Source organism: Ahaetulla prasina, chromosome 1 (genome assembly GCF_028640845.1).
Source record: "Ahaetulla prasina isolate Xishuangbanna chromosome 1, ASM2864084v1, whole genome shotgun sequence".
Classification (NCBI taxonomy): domain Eukaryota; kingdom Metazoa; phylum Chordata; class Lepidosauria; order Squamata; family Colubridae; genus Ahaetulla; species Ahaetulla prasina.
Genome location: NC_080539.1, coordinates 58164645 through 58183952, shown reverse-complemented (window position 1 = coordinate 58183952; position 19308 = coordinate 58164645). Strand labels below are relative to the sequence as shown.

The window sequence follows — 19308 nt, the reverse complement described above, 5'->3', positions numbered from 1 at the left end:
TTCTTAGAAATGGAGGGGGGAGCGGAGGAAGCATTACTGCATACACTTCCTTAAATTCAGGATGGAAATGTAAGCTATGCCTCAAATAAATAAATAAATAAATAAATAAATAAATAAATAAATAAATAAATAAATAAATAAATAAATAAATAAGTTCCTTCTTTCTCACATAGGAAGAAATTGGATAGAATTTGAATAGAATTTTATTGACCAAGTGTGATTGGACACACAAGGAATTTGTCTTGGTGCATATGCTCTCGGAAATGCTTATTTCTATTGCAACATCGCAACTTAAATGTTCCTATCCCTCTTTCTTTTGCTATGTTGTTTTGCTAGTAAATGAATACGTGAAAAACTAATTAGCCCATTAGCAAAATGTCACAAATCAACTAAGGTATCTTTAGAGGGGTGAAAACCAAAACATGAATAGCATTGAGCTTTATTTCACATGAGAGCTGTTATACACTTCACTGACAAGAAAAGCTGCTTTGCTGCTTCAAAGTGTTTTCAGTGCCTTGCAATTGTGGCTTTCCTGGGATGGGAAAGGAGAGGTTTTAGTGGGAATTTGATGGCCCCGAGATCTCTATTTAAAAGATGTTAATAGCAAAGTCTCAATATTGTAAGGCTTGCCCAAGAAAATTGGCCTCTATGACCTTAATACTTTCAAGCTCAGAAGCATTCTTAAGTAAATTCCTTTTGAAATACAAATGGTTTCCCTGTATTCTCTACATATTCTCTCTATCTCTTGAGATGTCTTGTCTTGTTTTGTTTTTGTGATGTCTCAAGATGAGATCCATGTTTTGAAGTGCATGGTTAATGTGAATTAGTAAGGGTAAAATCCCGTTGCTTTTTCCTGAGTGAAGTGTGTTGGTGGGGCATTTCTAAAGCAATGTGTAAAAGATGTCTTTGGAGGAAATGGTTTTCAAATGGAATTGTGCATATACAGAATTTCAAAGAAAAGCAAAACATAATTCTAATAGTCTGGAGAAGCAGACCAACACTGGCATCAAGGAAAAAGGGGCTGTCATGTTTAGCCTGCAAAAGTGGGATGAAGGAGTTGATCATTTAAAAGCTCCCCGCTCCCTGAAAAACCAACTGAATGCCAAGTGCTAACTTGTAAAATGCTGCTCTTTTATGGGGCTTTGTTTTCCAGTCAAAGCAGGCAGTTCGCATTCTTGTTGGGACTGCTGCAAATCCCTAGCTGTCAAGGGGTGTCAGGGAAAGAAAATACAATTCACAGTCACAGTAAGTAATGTCTACTTTTAGAGTGTGATCAAATACTAGCCTAGTTGTTTTAACTGATGCCAAGTGCAGCTATTAAGGGGTGCCCCTGTATGTCCTTCATTCATTTCCAATAAGCTACATATGCTTCCCCTCCTTATGTTCTCGAGAATGCATGAGGGGCTTGTTCTCTGTGCTCCTAAATGCAAATAGGGGAAATGGTTACTGTTAAAATACTTCAAATGTCTTGGTCGAATTGGATTTTAATTCTTTTGATCAGTAGCTTTACATTGTTAAGGAACCATATAGCTGTATGGCAAAAGGAACAAATTAGAACTACTACCTGGGTTGGAAAAAAATATGTTAAATGCTTCATCAATTAATGTATTGATCCATTTTTTACACCTCCATAAAAATAATACTTTTGTGTGTTTGTGTGAATATATTGTCGGTGATATTCCATCTTCAAAGAAGCATTCAGTTTTTTTGGTTGTAGAAGTGGAAATACTTGTGCTATAATAGTTGCTGCCATCTGCACGTTTTACATTTGTTGTTTCTATTAAATAATAATCTCAAATTTTAGAAATTATTATTCTTGATCAGTTAGCACTCTCTCAAAGCAGCTAAAGTTTTTTGGCTCCAGAAGTGTAACAGTGAGGCATATGATAACAACAAAACTCCAGAGTGATAGTTGTAGAAATGACTGGATCCCATCTGATCAATAGTTTTCTCACAACAGATTCAAAAACAAGTTTGTGTAACTTTGTGCAGTTTAAATACTTGTGCAGGGAGCCTACCCACATACAACATTATTGACAACCATAGACCAATGCTAATTTTTTATCTGTTTCCACCTACATAAATATTTTGACCCACTTTTCACCTTTGCAGCATTTCAAGTAGTCAAAGCAATCACAGATGGGCATACAAACTTGTCAATATTTTAATAGGTAGTTTTGAAACTGCCTCTCTTTCCTTTGGGGTGTTCTTGGCTTCAGTTTTTTCTGAAAGGAAATTAAAATTATATTTTAAGATTAAAACATGCCTAAATTAAATTCATTTATTTTGCCTTTAATGTTTTAAGTTTTTGTTTTACGTCCTCAGTAACCTGCTTTACAATCATTACTGCTGGCCATATTTCTGTATTTTCTCATTCCTTTTAAGAAATACAAACCAGTAACTTAATTAGTGAATTAATTAAATGTTACTTTTTTGTGTGTTATTAAAGCAAGTCAGAGAAAAGAGTATGTTCGATAATCTTTCTAACTCAGCCCTAGGAACAAGGCAGTGGCAAACCACTTCCAAAAATCTTGCCAAAAAAACAGCAGGCAGTCACTAAGAGTTAAGATTGTCTCAAATGCATCAAAAACAAGGCTGGGCATGTTTCCCATATTGTTTGGAAAAACTGCTTCAGAATCTATGCAAACATAGGTCCTTTTTGTTGCTCTTTAAAGCAGTCCAAAGTAAGAGGCAACCAGAGTGCTGATGCTTCAATACTTAACAAGTTGTCACACATTTCCTGAGGCCACCTTGTTTCTCAAAGTGCAGGCCCATAGCAATACTCTATTCCTGCAAAGTCTTGTGCTCCAAATAGCTGAAATCAATGAACTGATTTTGAACAGCTTCATGCAGACTCCAATTACCTCTCCACGCCCGGCTTTCTGGAGATGCTGATTTGATGCCTATTCTATCAACGGAGGATTTATCTTCTTCCCGTTAGAGGAAGTGTGATCTTTTTGCAGTTGATTAAGAGCAAGGGCAAGGTGATAATAGTAAAAAGTGTCAAATTAACCCTTAAGCCAAATGCTTCCCATTGGGAGTTTAGAGCAAAGTATTCTGTTCGTATATAAGTCCTAGGGAAATTCTTGAGTGGTGGCTAGGAGCAGAGCAGAGAGATTTGTGAGTGAAACTAGCTATCTTTGGTAAAAGTTTGAATGTATGCAACATGAAATGTGACCTTTTTTCCCCTGTTTGGTGATAGGGCACAAAGAAAAAAATGTCTGCTGTGAATTCCAAATGGTGTCAGGAAGGACATCCGGCCAGTAAACGCTAGTTACCCTGACTCTATCTTGAATTAAGGGATTAGAGGGTCATAAAAAGGGAGTTTTTATATGATGCAGAGCAGTATTTCTCAGGCTTACCAACTTTAAGTTGTGTGAACTTCAACTTCCAAAATTCCACAGCCAGCATTTATACTGTAGCGTGGTAAAGGTGTTGGACCATTAGCAGGGAGACTCAAGATGTGGTAGGGAACTGAGTGACTTTGGGCCAATTCAGCCCAGTCTAAATCGGTGCCAGGTTCTGCAACAGCAATAAACAAAATGCCTTATTGCATCATCCATTTTTACCTTCACCATAAGAACTAGTGAGCACTGTTTAAAAAGAAGTAGAAGGGAACAATTGCTAAGAAACCCAAACCATTTCATTTATATATAAAGGTAAAGGTTCCCCTCGCACATATGTGCTAGTTGTTCCCGACTCTAGGGGGCGGTGCTCATCTCCATTTCAAAGCCGAAGAGCCAGCGCTGTCTGAAGATGTCTCTGTGGTCATGTGGCCGGCATGACTAAATGCCAAAGGCATACAGAATGCTGTTACATTCCCACCAAAGATGGTCCCTGTTTTTCTACTTGCATTTTTTACATGCTTTTGAACTGCTAGGTTGGCAGAAGCTGGGACAAGTAAAGGGAGCTCACCCTGTTACACAGCAGCACTAGGGATTCGAACCGCCAAGCTGCCGACCTTTCGATCGACAAGCTAAACGTCCTAGCCCCTGAGCCACCGGGTCCCACAATCATTTATATATACGTCAATGGGAGAAAAAGAAGACAGGAGTTAAAAGTGTATGGTTCTTTGCTTTTTTCAAAGTTGTTGCATATGCCAACCAGAGTTGTTAGGAATTGGACAGCATATAGATTTAATAAAATAATAATAATACAGTCAATAGTGCCTGGTTCTCCTTACATCGAGGAAGACTTCAGTCTTATATCTTATTGGGCATAATCTTTTATTGCCCACAGCTGGATTCAAATTTAACTAGGCACATCTAGGTTTGCACTGTGCAAATAGCAATTCATCCAAATATCGTTATAGAAAGAAAAACATGTCTCCATAGATAGTTTTGAATTGGCTTAGGGGAAAAGGTTGAGAGCTAAAAGTGTTTAATTCTCTGTAGGATAGCTACAGATTTATACATCCTTAAATTGGAAGAAACTGACACTGGATCTAGTGAAAAAGATGTGACTAAAGCCATCCTTATTTTGGAAATGCTATTTATGGAGTGACTCTATCTAAGGTGGAATGTGGCTGTAGAATCGTTTCTCGGAATCAGGATGTAAAAGATATATTCACAAAATAAGCATATTGGTTTAAAGACAGAGAAATCAGTTTTGGCTGCTTTGTTTGGTTAAACCTATGGGAAGACTGTCTCTTTAGAGCTTATAAAATAGGAAACATAACGGATGAGGAAAGTTGATAGCAAAAACAGCCAATAGAAATAAAATATAAATAAAATGCCTCCTTGTGTTCAGCTGACTCCTGGTGGCATCAGAGTGCATGTGTGTGAGAGAGTATGGTATGTGTGTTTTTTTTCCAGAAGTAGTTTGCCATTGTCTGCTTTCTGAAATTGAAAGAAAGTGAAAAACCAAAGGACATCAGCTGGTTTTGTGTTTAAGGCAGAACTAGAATTCATGGTCTTCTAGTTTCTAGCCCAATGCCATAGCTACTTTGCCAAACTGACTCTCCTTTCTGGCTTAATATAGTCATACTTGTGATTACTGTCCCTAAAAGGTTTGCCTCATTTTTGAAAGGCTAATTACCATACAATTAACTCAGTGTCCCCATACCTTAAATCAGGGGTGAAATCTAAAACTTTTCCCTACCAGTTCTGTGGGTGTGGCTTAATTGGTGGGCATGGCTTGGTGGTCAGATGACTGGGTGGGCGCGGCCAATAATGATAAATAATAAAAATAATAAACAAAGTATACAAAACAATAAGAGGTACCAAAAACCAACTTTCACACTTTACACACACACAACACAACTGACTCATACACAATGTAAAAGCAGCTGCACTTCACCCAAAATGGCCCCTGCAACAAGCAGGAACCTCACACAGCCACAAAAAGCTCAAAAATCAACTTTCACACTTTACACACATAAAACACAACACAACTGACTCACACACACACACACACACACACACAATGCCACATACAGTTTTGTGAGATTTTGTGTGTTTGTGTAGTTAGAGTTAAACACTACAGAAACACACCAAATCCCAGAAAGCTGCACAAATATTTTATTATTTTATTTTATTTTTATTTTTTAGATCAGGGGTCTCCAACCTTAGTAACTTTAAGGTTTGTGGACTTCAATTCCCAGAGTTCCACAGCCGGCAAAGCAGGCAAATTGAGTTGCTGACTGAGATGGACTTCAGGCAGGCAGCTTCAGTTGCTAGCTAATGCAACTGATGTAAAGCATGGCTTTCTGAGCCAGAAAGGAGCAGTATAAGATAAAGTGCTTTATTGCAGCCCAGAATCTCTTACAAGGAGGTTTTCTACAAGCTCTTCGGCTGAAGAGCTTGTAGAAAACATGTTTTTAAGGTTCTGGTGATAAGGAACTCAGCTGGGATCACCAGAGAAGCCTTTTAAAACCTTCTTTTTACAACTTTTTTGGCCGAAGAGGTTGTTTAAAGAAAACCTTTTAAAGAGTTCTGACTATCTCAGCTGAGCCATGGGATCCTCAAAGGCTTTTTTTTTACTTTTAAAAGCATGTTTTCGGCTGAAGAAAAACTGCTTTTAAAAGTAAAAAAAAAAACCTCTGATGATGGTGCGGCTCGGCAGGGGAAGGGGGCGGGGCCAGGGATTTTTGCTACTGGTTCTCTGAACCAGCAGCCGCCATCGCTACCGGATCGGGTGAGCCGGTCCCAACTGGGAGCATTTCACCCCTGCCTTAAAGTACTTTCAAGTAGAGAACTCTTTCAATACCAAAGCCAGGAGGGGCTGAACAAATATGCAGGAAACAGGGCTAATATACAACTATTTTACTGTAGGCTTCACCAAAGCTCTTCACCCTGGTTGCTGCTATGTGACAAGGTGAGCTCCCGTCACTTGGCCAGCTCCTGCTCACAGTTAGGTTACCAGGTGGCTCAGTGGCTAAAACACTGAGCTTGTCGATCAAAAAGGTCGGCAGTTCGAATCCCTAGTACAGGTCTTCTGCGTGAGCAGGGGGTTGGATTAGGTGACCTCCAAGGTCCCTTCCAACTCTGTTACTGTTAAGTTACCCAACAGTTCAAAAGCAGGAAACCACAAGTAGATAGATGGGTACCACTTAGGTAGGCAAGTTAATGGGGACACAAAATGAGTCCCCAACTGGTCCCTGGGCAAGTATGTCACTGGCTAATCCTTCTAACCCAGACGCGCTTTGATGCTCTCAACACAACAGCAACCAAAGCTCTAGAGGGCTTATGGCCCAGAACTCAATGAGCATTTGGAAGTTGCCTATTCCTACCAGGAATTGAAAATCCATATGTTGTAGATAGACAAGGAAGTAATAAACTATGCCCATCACAACTGATAAGTCTGAACATAATAAATAATGGTTTTATAGTTGGCATCATCATAATTAACTAGTTATCTGCAAACTCTAATTATGGTTATTGGAAATAAAAATTAGGAGTCCAAAGATATACTGCGTGACAAGCCAGTGAGATAAGTTTTGCAAAAACATCATGCAGTTCAGATAGTACACAGTCAAGCAGCTGACTAGAATGAGAGATCGGGAAAATACAACCTAGCTGTTGGTAGGTCAGGATTAAATGTAAAACAGCAGAAGCAACAAACTGAAGAAAGTATATAACAATATTCAGGCTGAACCAGGGGTGAAATGCAGCAGGTTCTGACAGGTTCTGGAGAACCGGTAGCAGAAATTTTTTTTTTTTTTTTATTCAAAAAGTTTTACAAAAAAAATTTTTTTTCCCTTTCCCACCAACCCCTCTCCCTTCACAAGGTATAGTTAAAAATAAAACAAACATATGCTAAAAAAAATTTTTTTCCCAAAACTATTATACCAATTCTCCCTCTCTAGCTCTGACTTCCTCCTTACATAACCAAAATCCTTCAAAAAATTAACAATAAACAGTAATAAAATATATAGATCAGTAGAACAAATTAATCCTAAAATATTTAAAACCAGCTAAAGCATAAAAATCCAATCCAGTTCAGAGAATATCTCCCTTATAGCTTCTATAACCATATAATTTCCCCCCCAAGTCTTTCTTACATAAGATCTTTCGAGAATATTCTATTTAAAATTCAATACAACAGATTATAAAATTTCAATACAGGGAAATTACAATATCTATTCAACTTTAGTCCTTCCTCGTCAAAATCCAGTATAAATCCAAATATCTAGTCTTTTATGATGGTTATAAAACATATAATCAACCCATTTCTTCCAAATCTTCCTTACGTATTGTCTTTCAGAAACGCTAAAATCTTTTTCTGTTAATATTTCAAAAAAAATTCTTTCAAAAATGATACTTTTGTCTCTTGCCATTTTTGATGCATTAGTCTCTGTCTTTCCTTCATTACTCCTTTTGAAAAGTCAGTCACAATATTTCCTAATAGTTCCTTATGTCCAAGAATCCACGAGTTACTGCCGTATATTCCCTCAATCCGAAAAGAGAACTCTTGGAAAGCATTAACCCTGTGAGTTTTTCCATTTCGGGAAACAGCCTCCTGTAGCACAAATTCAGGCTTTTCATCCAAACTTTTTAAAAAAGGCTTCTTTACATCCATTCCATATTCCAAGTCCTGATTACTTTGGTTAATTTCCTCCAAACTCTCATTCAAAACGCCTCCATTTTTTCCCAATTCGTATTGTTGAGTAATTAAATACATTCTTTCTGTATAATCCTGTATAAAGTCATGAATCCATTCTTCTGAAAAAACCTTCATGGCAAAGTTCTTGCTGAAAATCCCCTTATAAAATACTTAAACAAACTAAAATAATCCAACAATCCACAGTCCAGTACAATAAGATAAAATCTCCATTCAGTTTCACTTTCTCAACAAGTAAACGCCATTTTATTTCATTGTGTTGATTGTAGATGAGAGAAAAAAAAATTTTTTTAAAAAAAGAAAAAATAGAAGTCAGATTTAATACTTGCAATTTAAATGACTGATCTCCTGTGTTTTATTCCATCTGCTTATAAATATCCATAACAAGCAATTGAAGCAGAAGTGGTCGCTCTCTTCTCTGTCTGCTTAAAGCAGAAACACCCTGGGGCTGGAGCTTTGCAGAAGGAATTCCAGGGAACTTTCCCTTTCGAGTTCCCCAAACGGGGCCTCTAGAGAGAGCTCTAACTTTCCTTCTTCTTGCTCTTTCCCTTCCCCTTACCGGGGAAGGTACTTTCAGCCGTTGATTTCGCCGGCTTTTACAGAATCCCAGCGCGGGCGCCCTTTGGCGTCCTTCGGAGAGAGCGGAGCCACCAGAAGCCTCCCGGTAGCGGAAATTTTGAGCAGTTTGGAGAACCAGCAAATACCACCTCTGGCTGGCCTCAGAATGGGGTGGGAATGGAGATTTTGCAATATCCGTCCCCTGTCACACCCACCAAGCCACACCACACCCACTAAGCCACGCCCACAGAACCGTTAGTAAAAGAATTTGGATTTCACCACTGGGCTGAACTAAATATATAATTGTACTTAATGTGCATGTTTTCAAAACAACACCAAGAGCTGAGAGATTCCCGGAATATGGTACGCAGAGCTGCTCTTTGTAGATAACGCAGGTCAAGTCCATATGGGATTTCAACTAGAACGTTCTCAGAGTGCCATCACATCACAACTCTCTACTTTGATCAGAACTATGAGAAGTGGCTCTCTTCACAGACAACCTTTTTGAAGACAATCTGAGATCTTTCAGATGGCAGCTTCTGCTTTAGTCACCCCTCATCTTCTTCAGTTCAGAGACAGGGAGTTCCTCCCTGCCTCTCTGTCTCTGCTGGCTTTCGGTTTTCCCAGTTCAGTAATTCAAAGGATGGCTAAAGGCAGCTCCCCAAGGAGTCTTAGATTCAAGTTGCTTCACAGAGGAGTTCAGTTCTTTTTCTCTGTGCTTTTCCTCACAGATGCTATTGGCAATTCTGTCATGAGAAATTGCCGTTTCAGGGGAGCAATTCTCACCAGTACTTTGAAATGAGGACTAAAAGATATCTGTGTGCTGTGATCCTTTTTCTAATTTGTCCCCCTCCACTCTATCCTGCAACCTGTATTCTTTAAATAAATATAATGATGTATTAATTGTGATCATAAATTTACTGTGTAATTTAATTATTTACTGAATGTACTATATATCCCAACTTTGTCTCATAAATTACGCTCAACCTATTATAGAAATGTGATGAAGTATAATTAACTGATAGCTGGCATCTTGCATTCTGTTTTAGCTAACCCTATGTCTTTTGGGGCTTTTTTTTACCTCTCCATTAGAGTCAACAAAGTTTTTCTAAGCTATCTTGAAGTTATGTAGATATTCTTTAGATTATTATAGCAAGAATAGCAATTGTTCATTCTCTAAAATTAACCTCTTTTATTACATGTTTATTTCATAAGCATATATTCATATGCATAAATATCTACAATGAACCATGAGCTTCATATACGGTATATACAGTATACTTTTCTATTGTTCTGTAATCAAAGCTTTTAATTTTTGATCAGAAACAATCATTTAACTTCATGTGCTCATTCCATTTCTCCCACTAAATCTTAAGATGCAAATTGTAAATTGTAGGCTTTTAAAAGTTCAGTTGCTGAAGCCTAATAGATAACTCTTTTCATAAAACACTGTTAATATAGCCTGCTATTGTAAAGCTAATTTTAATAGTGTTTTGTGCCAGCATAATTTCTGATGCCAGATTGTTATGCCAAGCATGAACTTCAGTTTGAACTCTGTATTTTAACCCACAGTCCATAATTTTGCATTGGGTTCTACAAGTTCCCTTTGGCTATGGCAGTTTGAATGCTTCCACTTTCAAGGATCTAAGCCATAAATGTTTATTAAAAGAATCTATAATGAAATCATTTTTGTTATTTTTTTAATGGCTGCCTTGAGTATGTTGGATGACTGAACGCTGGTTGTTAATCATTAAGTACTCATGGTATAAAAACTGTTTGATAGTATTGCCATCTAGGGGGCTAAACTGGATTCTCCATACTGAAATAAACTGTAATTGAACAGGTGCTACTATTGACAATATGCATATGTTTTTTCTTGAAAGCACACATGCTTCCCAAGCTTTTTATGAGAAAAGATATAGCTAAATATCACCAAGCATTTATAGTATGTGTGTGTGTGTGTTTGAGTTAATTTCTTTATTCTCTTAATCTGTTCAGATCCCTGAGTTTTTAACTGATCATAAAGGCTTTTTAAAACTATGTCCTCTGACAGAAGGAAAATGTAATAACCTGTAGTATTGTAGCACCATTTTTGTATATGTCTATTAGTTATTAGTAATCTCTATTACTGAGAATCATGCTGTGAATGCTATGCAAATCACATCTAATTTGAATCGTCTTCAGGATTTGAAGAAAGAATTATTCGATTGAGTTTGCAATTCAAGGGCACAACAGTTTGATCCAAGCTAAAATTAACATTTGATTTTTTTTTTTTAAAAACTGTCTATAAACTATAATATGGAGGCACCAGAAGGAAGACAGTCATTTTTGGCTCAGTGTGATGAAGACATCACATCTGATAGATACTTTGGAAACTATTGATCCTGCCAAGTACTATTTGAAATGCTCAAGGATTTCGCTGCAATGCCTTTTTGATGCAAAGATAGGAAACACTGGCTTTGAGATGTCAGAAGTGATGGTAGAGCTGTTGGCAGGTTTGGTTTCTTTGAAGGACCGGCCTGTCATCACTGCCAGAATACAGAACTGTGCCTTAGATACCCTGTTTCCCCCAAAATAAGACATCCCCTGATAATAAGCTCAACTGGGTTTTGGAGCGCATGGCAATAAGGCCAAGCGCTTATTTCAGGGTTCCAAAAAATATAAGACAGGGTCTTATTTTCGGGGAAACACGGTATATAGGTCCTCATTTAAAAACCACTTGCTCCATGGCTGTTAAACCTTACAACAGCACTGTATGAGTGATAGTTGCATTTCTGTTGGTTGCAGCATCTATGCAATCACGTGATTGTGATCTGGGTACATGGTGCCCAGCCTGCCATTATGATGTCTCATCATCCCATGGTCCAGTGAGGACAACTTATATTAGCATAAACAGCAGACACAGGCTGGCATAGTGAGATGCAATGGAAAGAGAGAGGCAAGCTTCAGAAAACAAGAGGCGTTTTAGTTTTGCCAGACTCATTTTCAACAAGCAGTAAATGTTTAGGCCAGCACCTCTCAGTCATCCTCAGTCCCAGTCCCAGAATATCAAAGCAAAGAGTGAGCCCCTAAATTGAGAGCTGAGCTGTGCATCCCAATCCCAATGTGTTTGCAAGACCGACATAGAAGTTATTCCATGTGAATAGAATAGAATAGAATAGAATAGAATAGAATAGAATAGAATAGAATAGAATAGAATAGAATAGAATAGAATTTATTGGCCAAGTGTGATTGGACACACAAGGAATTTGTTTTGGTGCATATGCTCTCAGTGTACATAAAAGAAAAAGAAAAAAATACCTTCATCAAGGTATAACATTTACAACACAAATGATGGTCATAGGGTACAATTTAACCCTTAATGATAGCAACAAAAAGTTACAGTCATACAGTCATAAGTGGAAAGAGATTGGTGAAGGAAATGAGAAGATTAATAGTAGTGTAGATTTAGTAAATAGTTTGACAATGTTGAGGGAATTATTTGTTTAGCAGAGTGATGGCCTTCTGGGAAAAACTGTTCTTGTTTCTAGTTGTTCTGGTGTGCAGTGCTCTATAGCGTCGTTTTGAGGGTAGGAGTTGAAACAGTTTAAGTCCAGGATGTGAGGGATCTGTAAATATTTTCATGGCCCTCTTCTTGATTCGTGCAGTATACAGGTCCTCAATGGAAGGCAGGTTGGTAGCAATTATTTTTTCTGCAGTTCTAATTATCCTCTGAAGTCTGTGTCTTTCTTATTGGGTTGCAGAACCAAACCAGACAGTTATAGAGGTGTAAATGACAGACTCAATAATTCCTCTGTAGAACTGGATCAGTAGCTCCTTGGGCAGTTTGAGCTTTCTGAGTTGGCGCAGAAAGAACAGTCTTTGTTGTCCTTTTTTGATGATGTTTTTGATGTTAACTGTCCATATCTTGCGATATGATAGAACCTAGAAATTTGAAGGTTTCTACTATCTATTGTTTGCTCTTGTATTATTGCGATTGAAGCTGAAGTAGACTTTTACAGGAAAGATATTGCAAAAGATGATTCTGTGTGTTAAACACAGGTCATGTCGAAGTCGGCGGAGTTCTAAGTTTTCTAATCCCAGGATTTTAAGTCTGGTGGCATAAGGTATTTTGTTGTTTTCGGAGGAGCGAAGAACTCTTCTAGCAAAATATTTCTGGACATGTTCGATTGTATTAATGTCAGAGATGTGATATGGGTTCCAGACAGATGAGCTGTATTCAAGAATACAGGGTGGGGGGTCGTCAGTAAGGTAATGTCCATCAAGCTTGTACTTGTTGTTTGGGTTCTTTTCGGTTGCACCACAAGGCTAGTCGTTCGACCTTGCATCTATATGCGGATTCGTCATTGTCTCGAATGAGACCAATCACTGTTGTGTCATCTGCGAACTTCAGTAGTTTAACAGATGGATTGTTGCAGATGCAGTCATTGGTATACAGAGAGAAGAGAAGTGGGGAGAGCACACAGCCTTGGGGGGCCCTGTGCTAATTGTACAGATATCTGATGTGATCCTGCTTAGCTTCACCTGCTGCTTCCTGTTTGTTAGGAAGCTTGTGATCCACTTACAAGTCTGTTCAGGTACTTGTAGCTGGTTTAGCTTAGTTAGAAGAGTGTCTGGAATGATGGTATTGAATGATGAACTAAAGTCTACAAAGAGGACCCTTACATAGGTCTTTGGAAATTCAAGATGTTGTAGGATGTAGTGCAGAGCCATATTAACAGCATCATCTGTTGATCTATTTGCTTGGTATGCAAATTGCAAGGGGTCTAACAGCGGATCCATGATGGTTTTTAAGTAGGAAAGCACTAGCCTTTCAAAGGCTTTCATGACTACAGATGTTAAAGCAACTGATCTGTAGTCATTCAGTTCCTTGATAGTGGGCTTCTTCGGCACTGGGATGATGGTAGAGCGTTTGAAGCAAGAAGGAACATAGCACATCTCTAGTGATTTATTGAAGATATGGGTGAAGATGGGGGCCAATTGGTCAGCACAGACTTTTAAGCAAGAAACTGGACCTGGAGCTTTTCCTGGCTTTTGTCTGTGAAATAGGTCCTGCACTTCCTTTTCTGTGATCACTGGAGGTTGTGAACCTAATGGGATGGGGTCAGTTGTAAGAGGCTTGGCTGTTGTTGGTGTGTCTGAGATGGGGGTTATGGAGATAGGTGGCTGTAGTTTCCTTTCAAACCTGCAGTAAAACATGTTCAGGTCATCTGCCAGTTGTTGATTACCTTCAGCCTGGGAGGGAGGTTTGCCATAGCTGGTGATATTTTTAAGAGTTTTCCACATGTTTGCTGTTTCATTTGCTGAAAACTGATTCTTTAGCTTCTCAGAGTAGCTTCTTTTTGCTGCTCTGATCTCCCTTGTTAGTACATTTCTGACCTGATTGTACAGCATTTTATCACCTTTCCTGTAGGCTTCCTCTTTGGAATGACGTAGCTGCTTAAGTTTAGGTGTGAACCAAGGTTTGTTGTTACTGTATAACATAGAAGTTATTCCATGTGTATGGCTACAATAAAGAAGCTGAGAGAGAAGAAAATGAAGGAAGCCCAAGTGCTAACCTTGCCACTTTGGAGAGATACTACTAGGCAGAGATCTTAATGAGATAAATAGATAATAAATAGATAATACATCTGATTAGCCAGTTGTTCCTGTCAAAATCAAGAACAGTCACACCACAGTCACACCACTCAACTTACTCTGCTTCCCCACACCAAGGATCTCCACATTTTCTATTCACTGCCCTGCTTTGGAGTAATCAGGGTCCAGGCATTTGTAAGGTGCAAAGATGTCTCACTGCCTGTGCAGCATTTATTTCTTTTATACAGTTTTTACAAGCAGAAAAAGGCAAACTGGTAACAGTGTTTTTATTGGTAGATTCTTCTCTCCTTCCCCCCCTAAAATACCAACCAGGGGCCCTGATGGTGAAGTCAAGGTGAGGTAATGCAAACCAGAGCCAGAATGAGATAATGCAGACATGCAAGGTACGTAGGCAGTTGGGGCGTAGCAGTGTGCAGCCCGATACCACAACCTTTTACCTCTTCACTGCTTCAGGGACTTAATGAATTCTGTGAACGGAACATAGTAGACTGGATACACTTTTGAGATGCAAATATTTCCCTTGCAGCTCACAGTGTAAAGGTTTTGGAGACGTAGAATCAAAAGACACAATGGTGCTGAAGAACCACAATTTCCCCAAATTTCATTCTCACCAGAATGATGGGTCTGGCATTCTATAAATTAATCCAATTGAATTCCCTTGATTCAATAATTGTTGCCCTATACGTTCCAGTTTTGCCCAATTGAAGGTTAGAAACAAACAGAAATAAGAATTTTAATAGTGTTTACATGTATATATTACAAGCTAAGTAGATTTCAGCATTCTGAGTAGATATAGTCACAATGGGACTTTTAAACCTTTGTTTTTCTTTGGTCAGTTTAACGACCTAGCTGGAGATTTTCCGGCTTGCTTTTGCTAATTAATTTCAAACTTGCCTCTTGGATTTTCCTTTCACTGTTTTTAGACCCCAGGCTTGGGACCTGCAGCACTTCCATTTTTTCCTCTTCATTGGCAATCAGAAGTGGCTTCAGCACTGTTTCTCCAAAGAGACAAGGGAAGGCAGCACTTGGAAAAAAACAATTTTGTTTTCGCTTTTAATTTGAGTTTCCTGGTTTATAATAACAACAACTCTTCCATGATTTTCAGTACAGTGAATTTTGAAGAAAATAAAAATAAATTGAGCAGTAACAAAAGAAGAGCAGCCTTGTCCCTAGATCTTAGATTCAGCAATTTTGGGATCATCTCCCTAGATAATAATAATAAAAATAAAATCTGTAAATCTCACTAGAAAAGCCTTCCTCAGAAGTATTCTAGGATTGCAGTAAAGGAGAACTACACAGTTCTGTCTAACCTTTACCGAACTTAGCAGGTCTTTTGAATAAATGTGAATGGGATGAATTTGCGTCTGATTGATAGAATGCTTTTCACAAATTTAAGTCTTTTAGCTTAGGAATTTTTACTCATCTTTGCAATGAATGGAAAGCAAAAATTCCTATTTAGCCACTGCACCCCCTTGCATTCATCATTATTATTCTCACAGGGGCTTACTTTCTTCAATGTGGGAGGGGTAACGAATAATTGTCATTGAAAAGTATATTTGTAATCAGTCATGGTGGGTTTTGAGCTTTAATATTCAAAATGGACATTCAAAAGCTACGTTATATTTATCTAAAGAGGAAACTCATTGTTGTGGGAAAATAACTATTAAATATTTATTATGTAACTTTTAATATTTAAAAAAAGATTATTTTTCTGCAAAAAAGAGATTATTTTTTCATCTTGCCGCTTACCAGATATTTAAATATTTAGCAGCTTGGAAGTGTGGCTTTTAGCTACTTAACTAAAACCAAGAAATTGAGTCTTTTTTTTTAATGAACTAATCATGAGGGGATGTATCTAATCACCATCAAAGGGAAAGGTGTGTAAAGAATTCTAAATGCAAATATTATGAAACAGCTGAGATATTTTCTTTCAGTAGAAATGTGCCAGAATCAGTTTTGAATGGGCATTAAAAATGTCAGGACACTCTTTGCTAAATGTGCCCAAGTAGTAATTCAAACATGTATTTCCATGAGCCTATGCAGTTGCCAAGTGCATCCTAGAAAAGGCACACTTCCTTTAAGGAGCTGCAAAGAGGTATAGTGAGGCTGCTCATATAAGGATTCAAAGCATCCTTACTCACTTTGGTTTCAACTATTGCACACTTCTGGCGTGGAATATCCAGGGGTGGGATTCAGCCAGTGATGAAATCCAAATTTTTTCACTACCGATTCTGTGGGCATGGCTTGGAGGGTGTGGCAGGGGAAGGATACTGCAAAATCTCTATTCCCACCCACTCCAGGGGAAGGATACTGCAAAATCCCCATTCCCTCCCCACTCCTGAGGAAAGGATATTGCAAAATCTCCATTCCCACTCTATTCTGGGGCCAGCCAGAGGTGGTATTTGCTGGTTCTCCGACTGCTCAAAATTTCCACTACTGGTTCTCCAGAACCTGTCAGAGCCTGCTGGATTTCACCCTTGGATTCAGCCTATTTGGTCCAGTTCAGGTGAGCCGGTTTCTCCAACATTCAGCTGAAAGCGAACCGGCTCCCTCCGACCATCAGCTGGGCCCACCTGTCCACCCACCTGCCCCTGCGCTATACCTACCTATATTTTGTTTGTTTGAAGCCCAGCTGATCAGGGCGGCAGAGCGGATTGAAGCACCTCAGCTGTTTCACTCACTGGGGCTAGTGGAAGGTAATTTTTAATGATGTTTTGAAATGGACTTTGCACGCATGCGCAGCGCATGATTGGTGTGCAAGTGAGCAAAGAGAGTATGCATGCACAAAACACGCATGAAGCAAACCAGTTGTTACACTGGTTGAATCCCACCACTGGGTCCATCTCTTAGGTTTGCAAAAGAGGGCCTTCTCTCATTTCCTTGGGAACTGTACCATATAGTCTATCATCTGAAAAGAAAGTGAGACCTTCTTCTTCAGCCAAGTCATTTAAGTCGGTCTAATAATTGATTGACTGATAATGTGTCATCAAGTTGGTGTTAACTCTTAGCAACCACATAGATCAATTTCATTTGTCAGTGATCAATGATCTGTCTCTAACCTGATTCCTTAGGTCTCCCAGTGGAGTTGAATAGTATTTTAACCATTTTTGGTCAGCTTTTAGATGTTTACATTTTAATTTAGGGGGTTACTGATGATGAAGATACAGTGCTTCATATTTTAAAAAAACAGGAAGCATAGTCTGTAGTGGGAGATGATAAAAATTACATAGCATGCATGGTGGGAGAGAATAGTAAAACAGAAAGGCTTTTTTGTTATGACAAAAAAGTGCATTTTTGACCCAAGACCTAAAGACATTAGTGGAGTCCATTCAACATTATTGTACATGTTTATGAGAGTACATTGTAATTGATCTTGTAAAAATTACTTCCACAAAAACTCTTTTATATGTCTAGTTGATAGTGAAGAGATTTTTTGTAAATGCTCAATCTTCAGGTAAATCACATGCAAAAACCACAAATTTATCTCTTTCATCTACAGGGAGAGATGTATCAAACTTACTTGTTTGGTTTGAAGCCATATACAACCTACTACATTCAGATTGCTGCTGTCAATAATGCTGGGCAAGTTGCTAGTCCATGGATTTCAGTGCACACCCTAGAAGCTTCTCCGAGTGGCCTAAGCAACTTTACAGTGGACAAGAAAGAGAATGGCAGGGCATTATTACTCAGATGGGCAGAGCCTTCCAAGCCCAATGGTAACATTAAGGTAATTGAATCTTATTTCATCAAGGTGGAATGGAAACATTGTAGAGAAAGTCATGATGTAAAAGCCATTACTGCTCTATTATATTATGAATGTTTTAATTTGGAATACTGCAAACCTTTAATATAGAACTTCATGAGTACTCTCAATTGGAGTTCACTTAAAATATAGTGATAGGCTATACAATGGCATATTTTGTACTCCTCATTAATTGGTTCCAAGAGTTGCAATGAGTACCAAAAAATGATGAGAACCAAACAAATTTTTCCTATAACAAATAATAGTGAGTCACAAGGCAGCCAACACCGACAAGTCCTAGCTTGTGCTTTGAGTACCAAACAAATGATGAGACAAAATGTTCATATCAAAATGCATTGAGTGCCAAATTCAGTGAGCAGTTCAAAAGCAGTTGAGTACCAAGGAACCACTGTAATTTATTCTAAATGAGACTATTCCAGAAGACCACCCAGAAATTTCAAACAAAATTCAGGTGGTCAGTTGTGGTACTGCCTTGTCACACTTTTGCTGCAGGAGCTGCTGGTTGTAGATGAATTCAAGAGTTATTGTCATGACCTAGGCCCAAATATATTACCAAACACAATCAGTCCTAAACAAACATATTTTATTAGAACAGCTGAGAATTACTTCATTCTCAGCTTAGTCCAAATTAAGTCCAGAATAAAGCCCTTCATAAAAAGTCCTTCAGCCTTATCACAAACCTTTGTCTTCTTTGGCACCCTACCAAAGGTTTTTCTTGGCAAGAACACCACGAAGTTCAGAAACAGGAGACAAGAAATAATTGTAGCAATGTTGCTTTCCTACAAAGAACCCAAGAGCCGTTGCTGCTCTTTTAAGCCTTATGGGAGGGACCAATCATCTCCTAGCCTTACCCCCAAGTTGTCCTTTTTGCTTTAGCTGCTCTTGCCTTCTGGCAGCTCTTTGCATGTGTGCACTAGGAACAAGCTACTTCTTTTCCTCCGCCTCTCTGCTGTCCACCTCCAGAGTCCGTGCATCGCTCCCAGATGGCCCTGGCCCCATCTCTACCTCCGACACAGAGCCCTTGTCTGAGCATTCCCCTGACTCCAGGACTGACTCATTGTCCTTTCCAGCCTCCTCACTGTCTGATTCCGCTGCCAGCTCCTCAGGCTGCTAGTGGAGCCCAACAGTTATTCAGGGTGCCAGTCATTACTTTTAAAGCTATATATAGAGGCTGCCTTTCCTGAATCAGCCTTCCTGATCTAAATGGTCCAGATTCTTCCCTTTCCCGGGGCTACTGTGGAAAGAGGCCTGATGGTGGGAATTCTTGGTGGGAATTCTTTGCCTATTGAATAATTTGCTAAAAAGCAGGGGACTTAATGGACTTCATG

General features: G+C 38.8%; 1 protein-coding gene across 1 annotated transcript in view; it reads left to right on the top strand.

The window, feature by feature from the left end:
• Positions 1 to 19308, top strand: part of USH2A (usherin) — a 587033-nt gene that overhangs the window by 530740 nt on the left and 36985 nt on the right. Inside the window, exon 61 of the mRNA XM_058169610.1 lies at positions 17717 to 17944. Within this exon, the coding sequence (XP_058025593.1) occupies positions 17717 to 17944 (228 nt within the window). The remainder of the gene's footprint in view (positions 1 to 17716; positions 17945 to 19308) is intronic.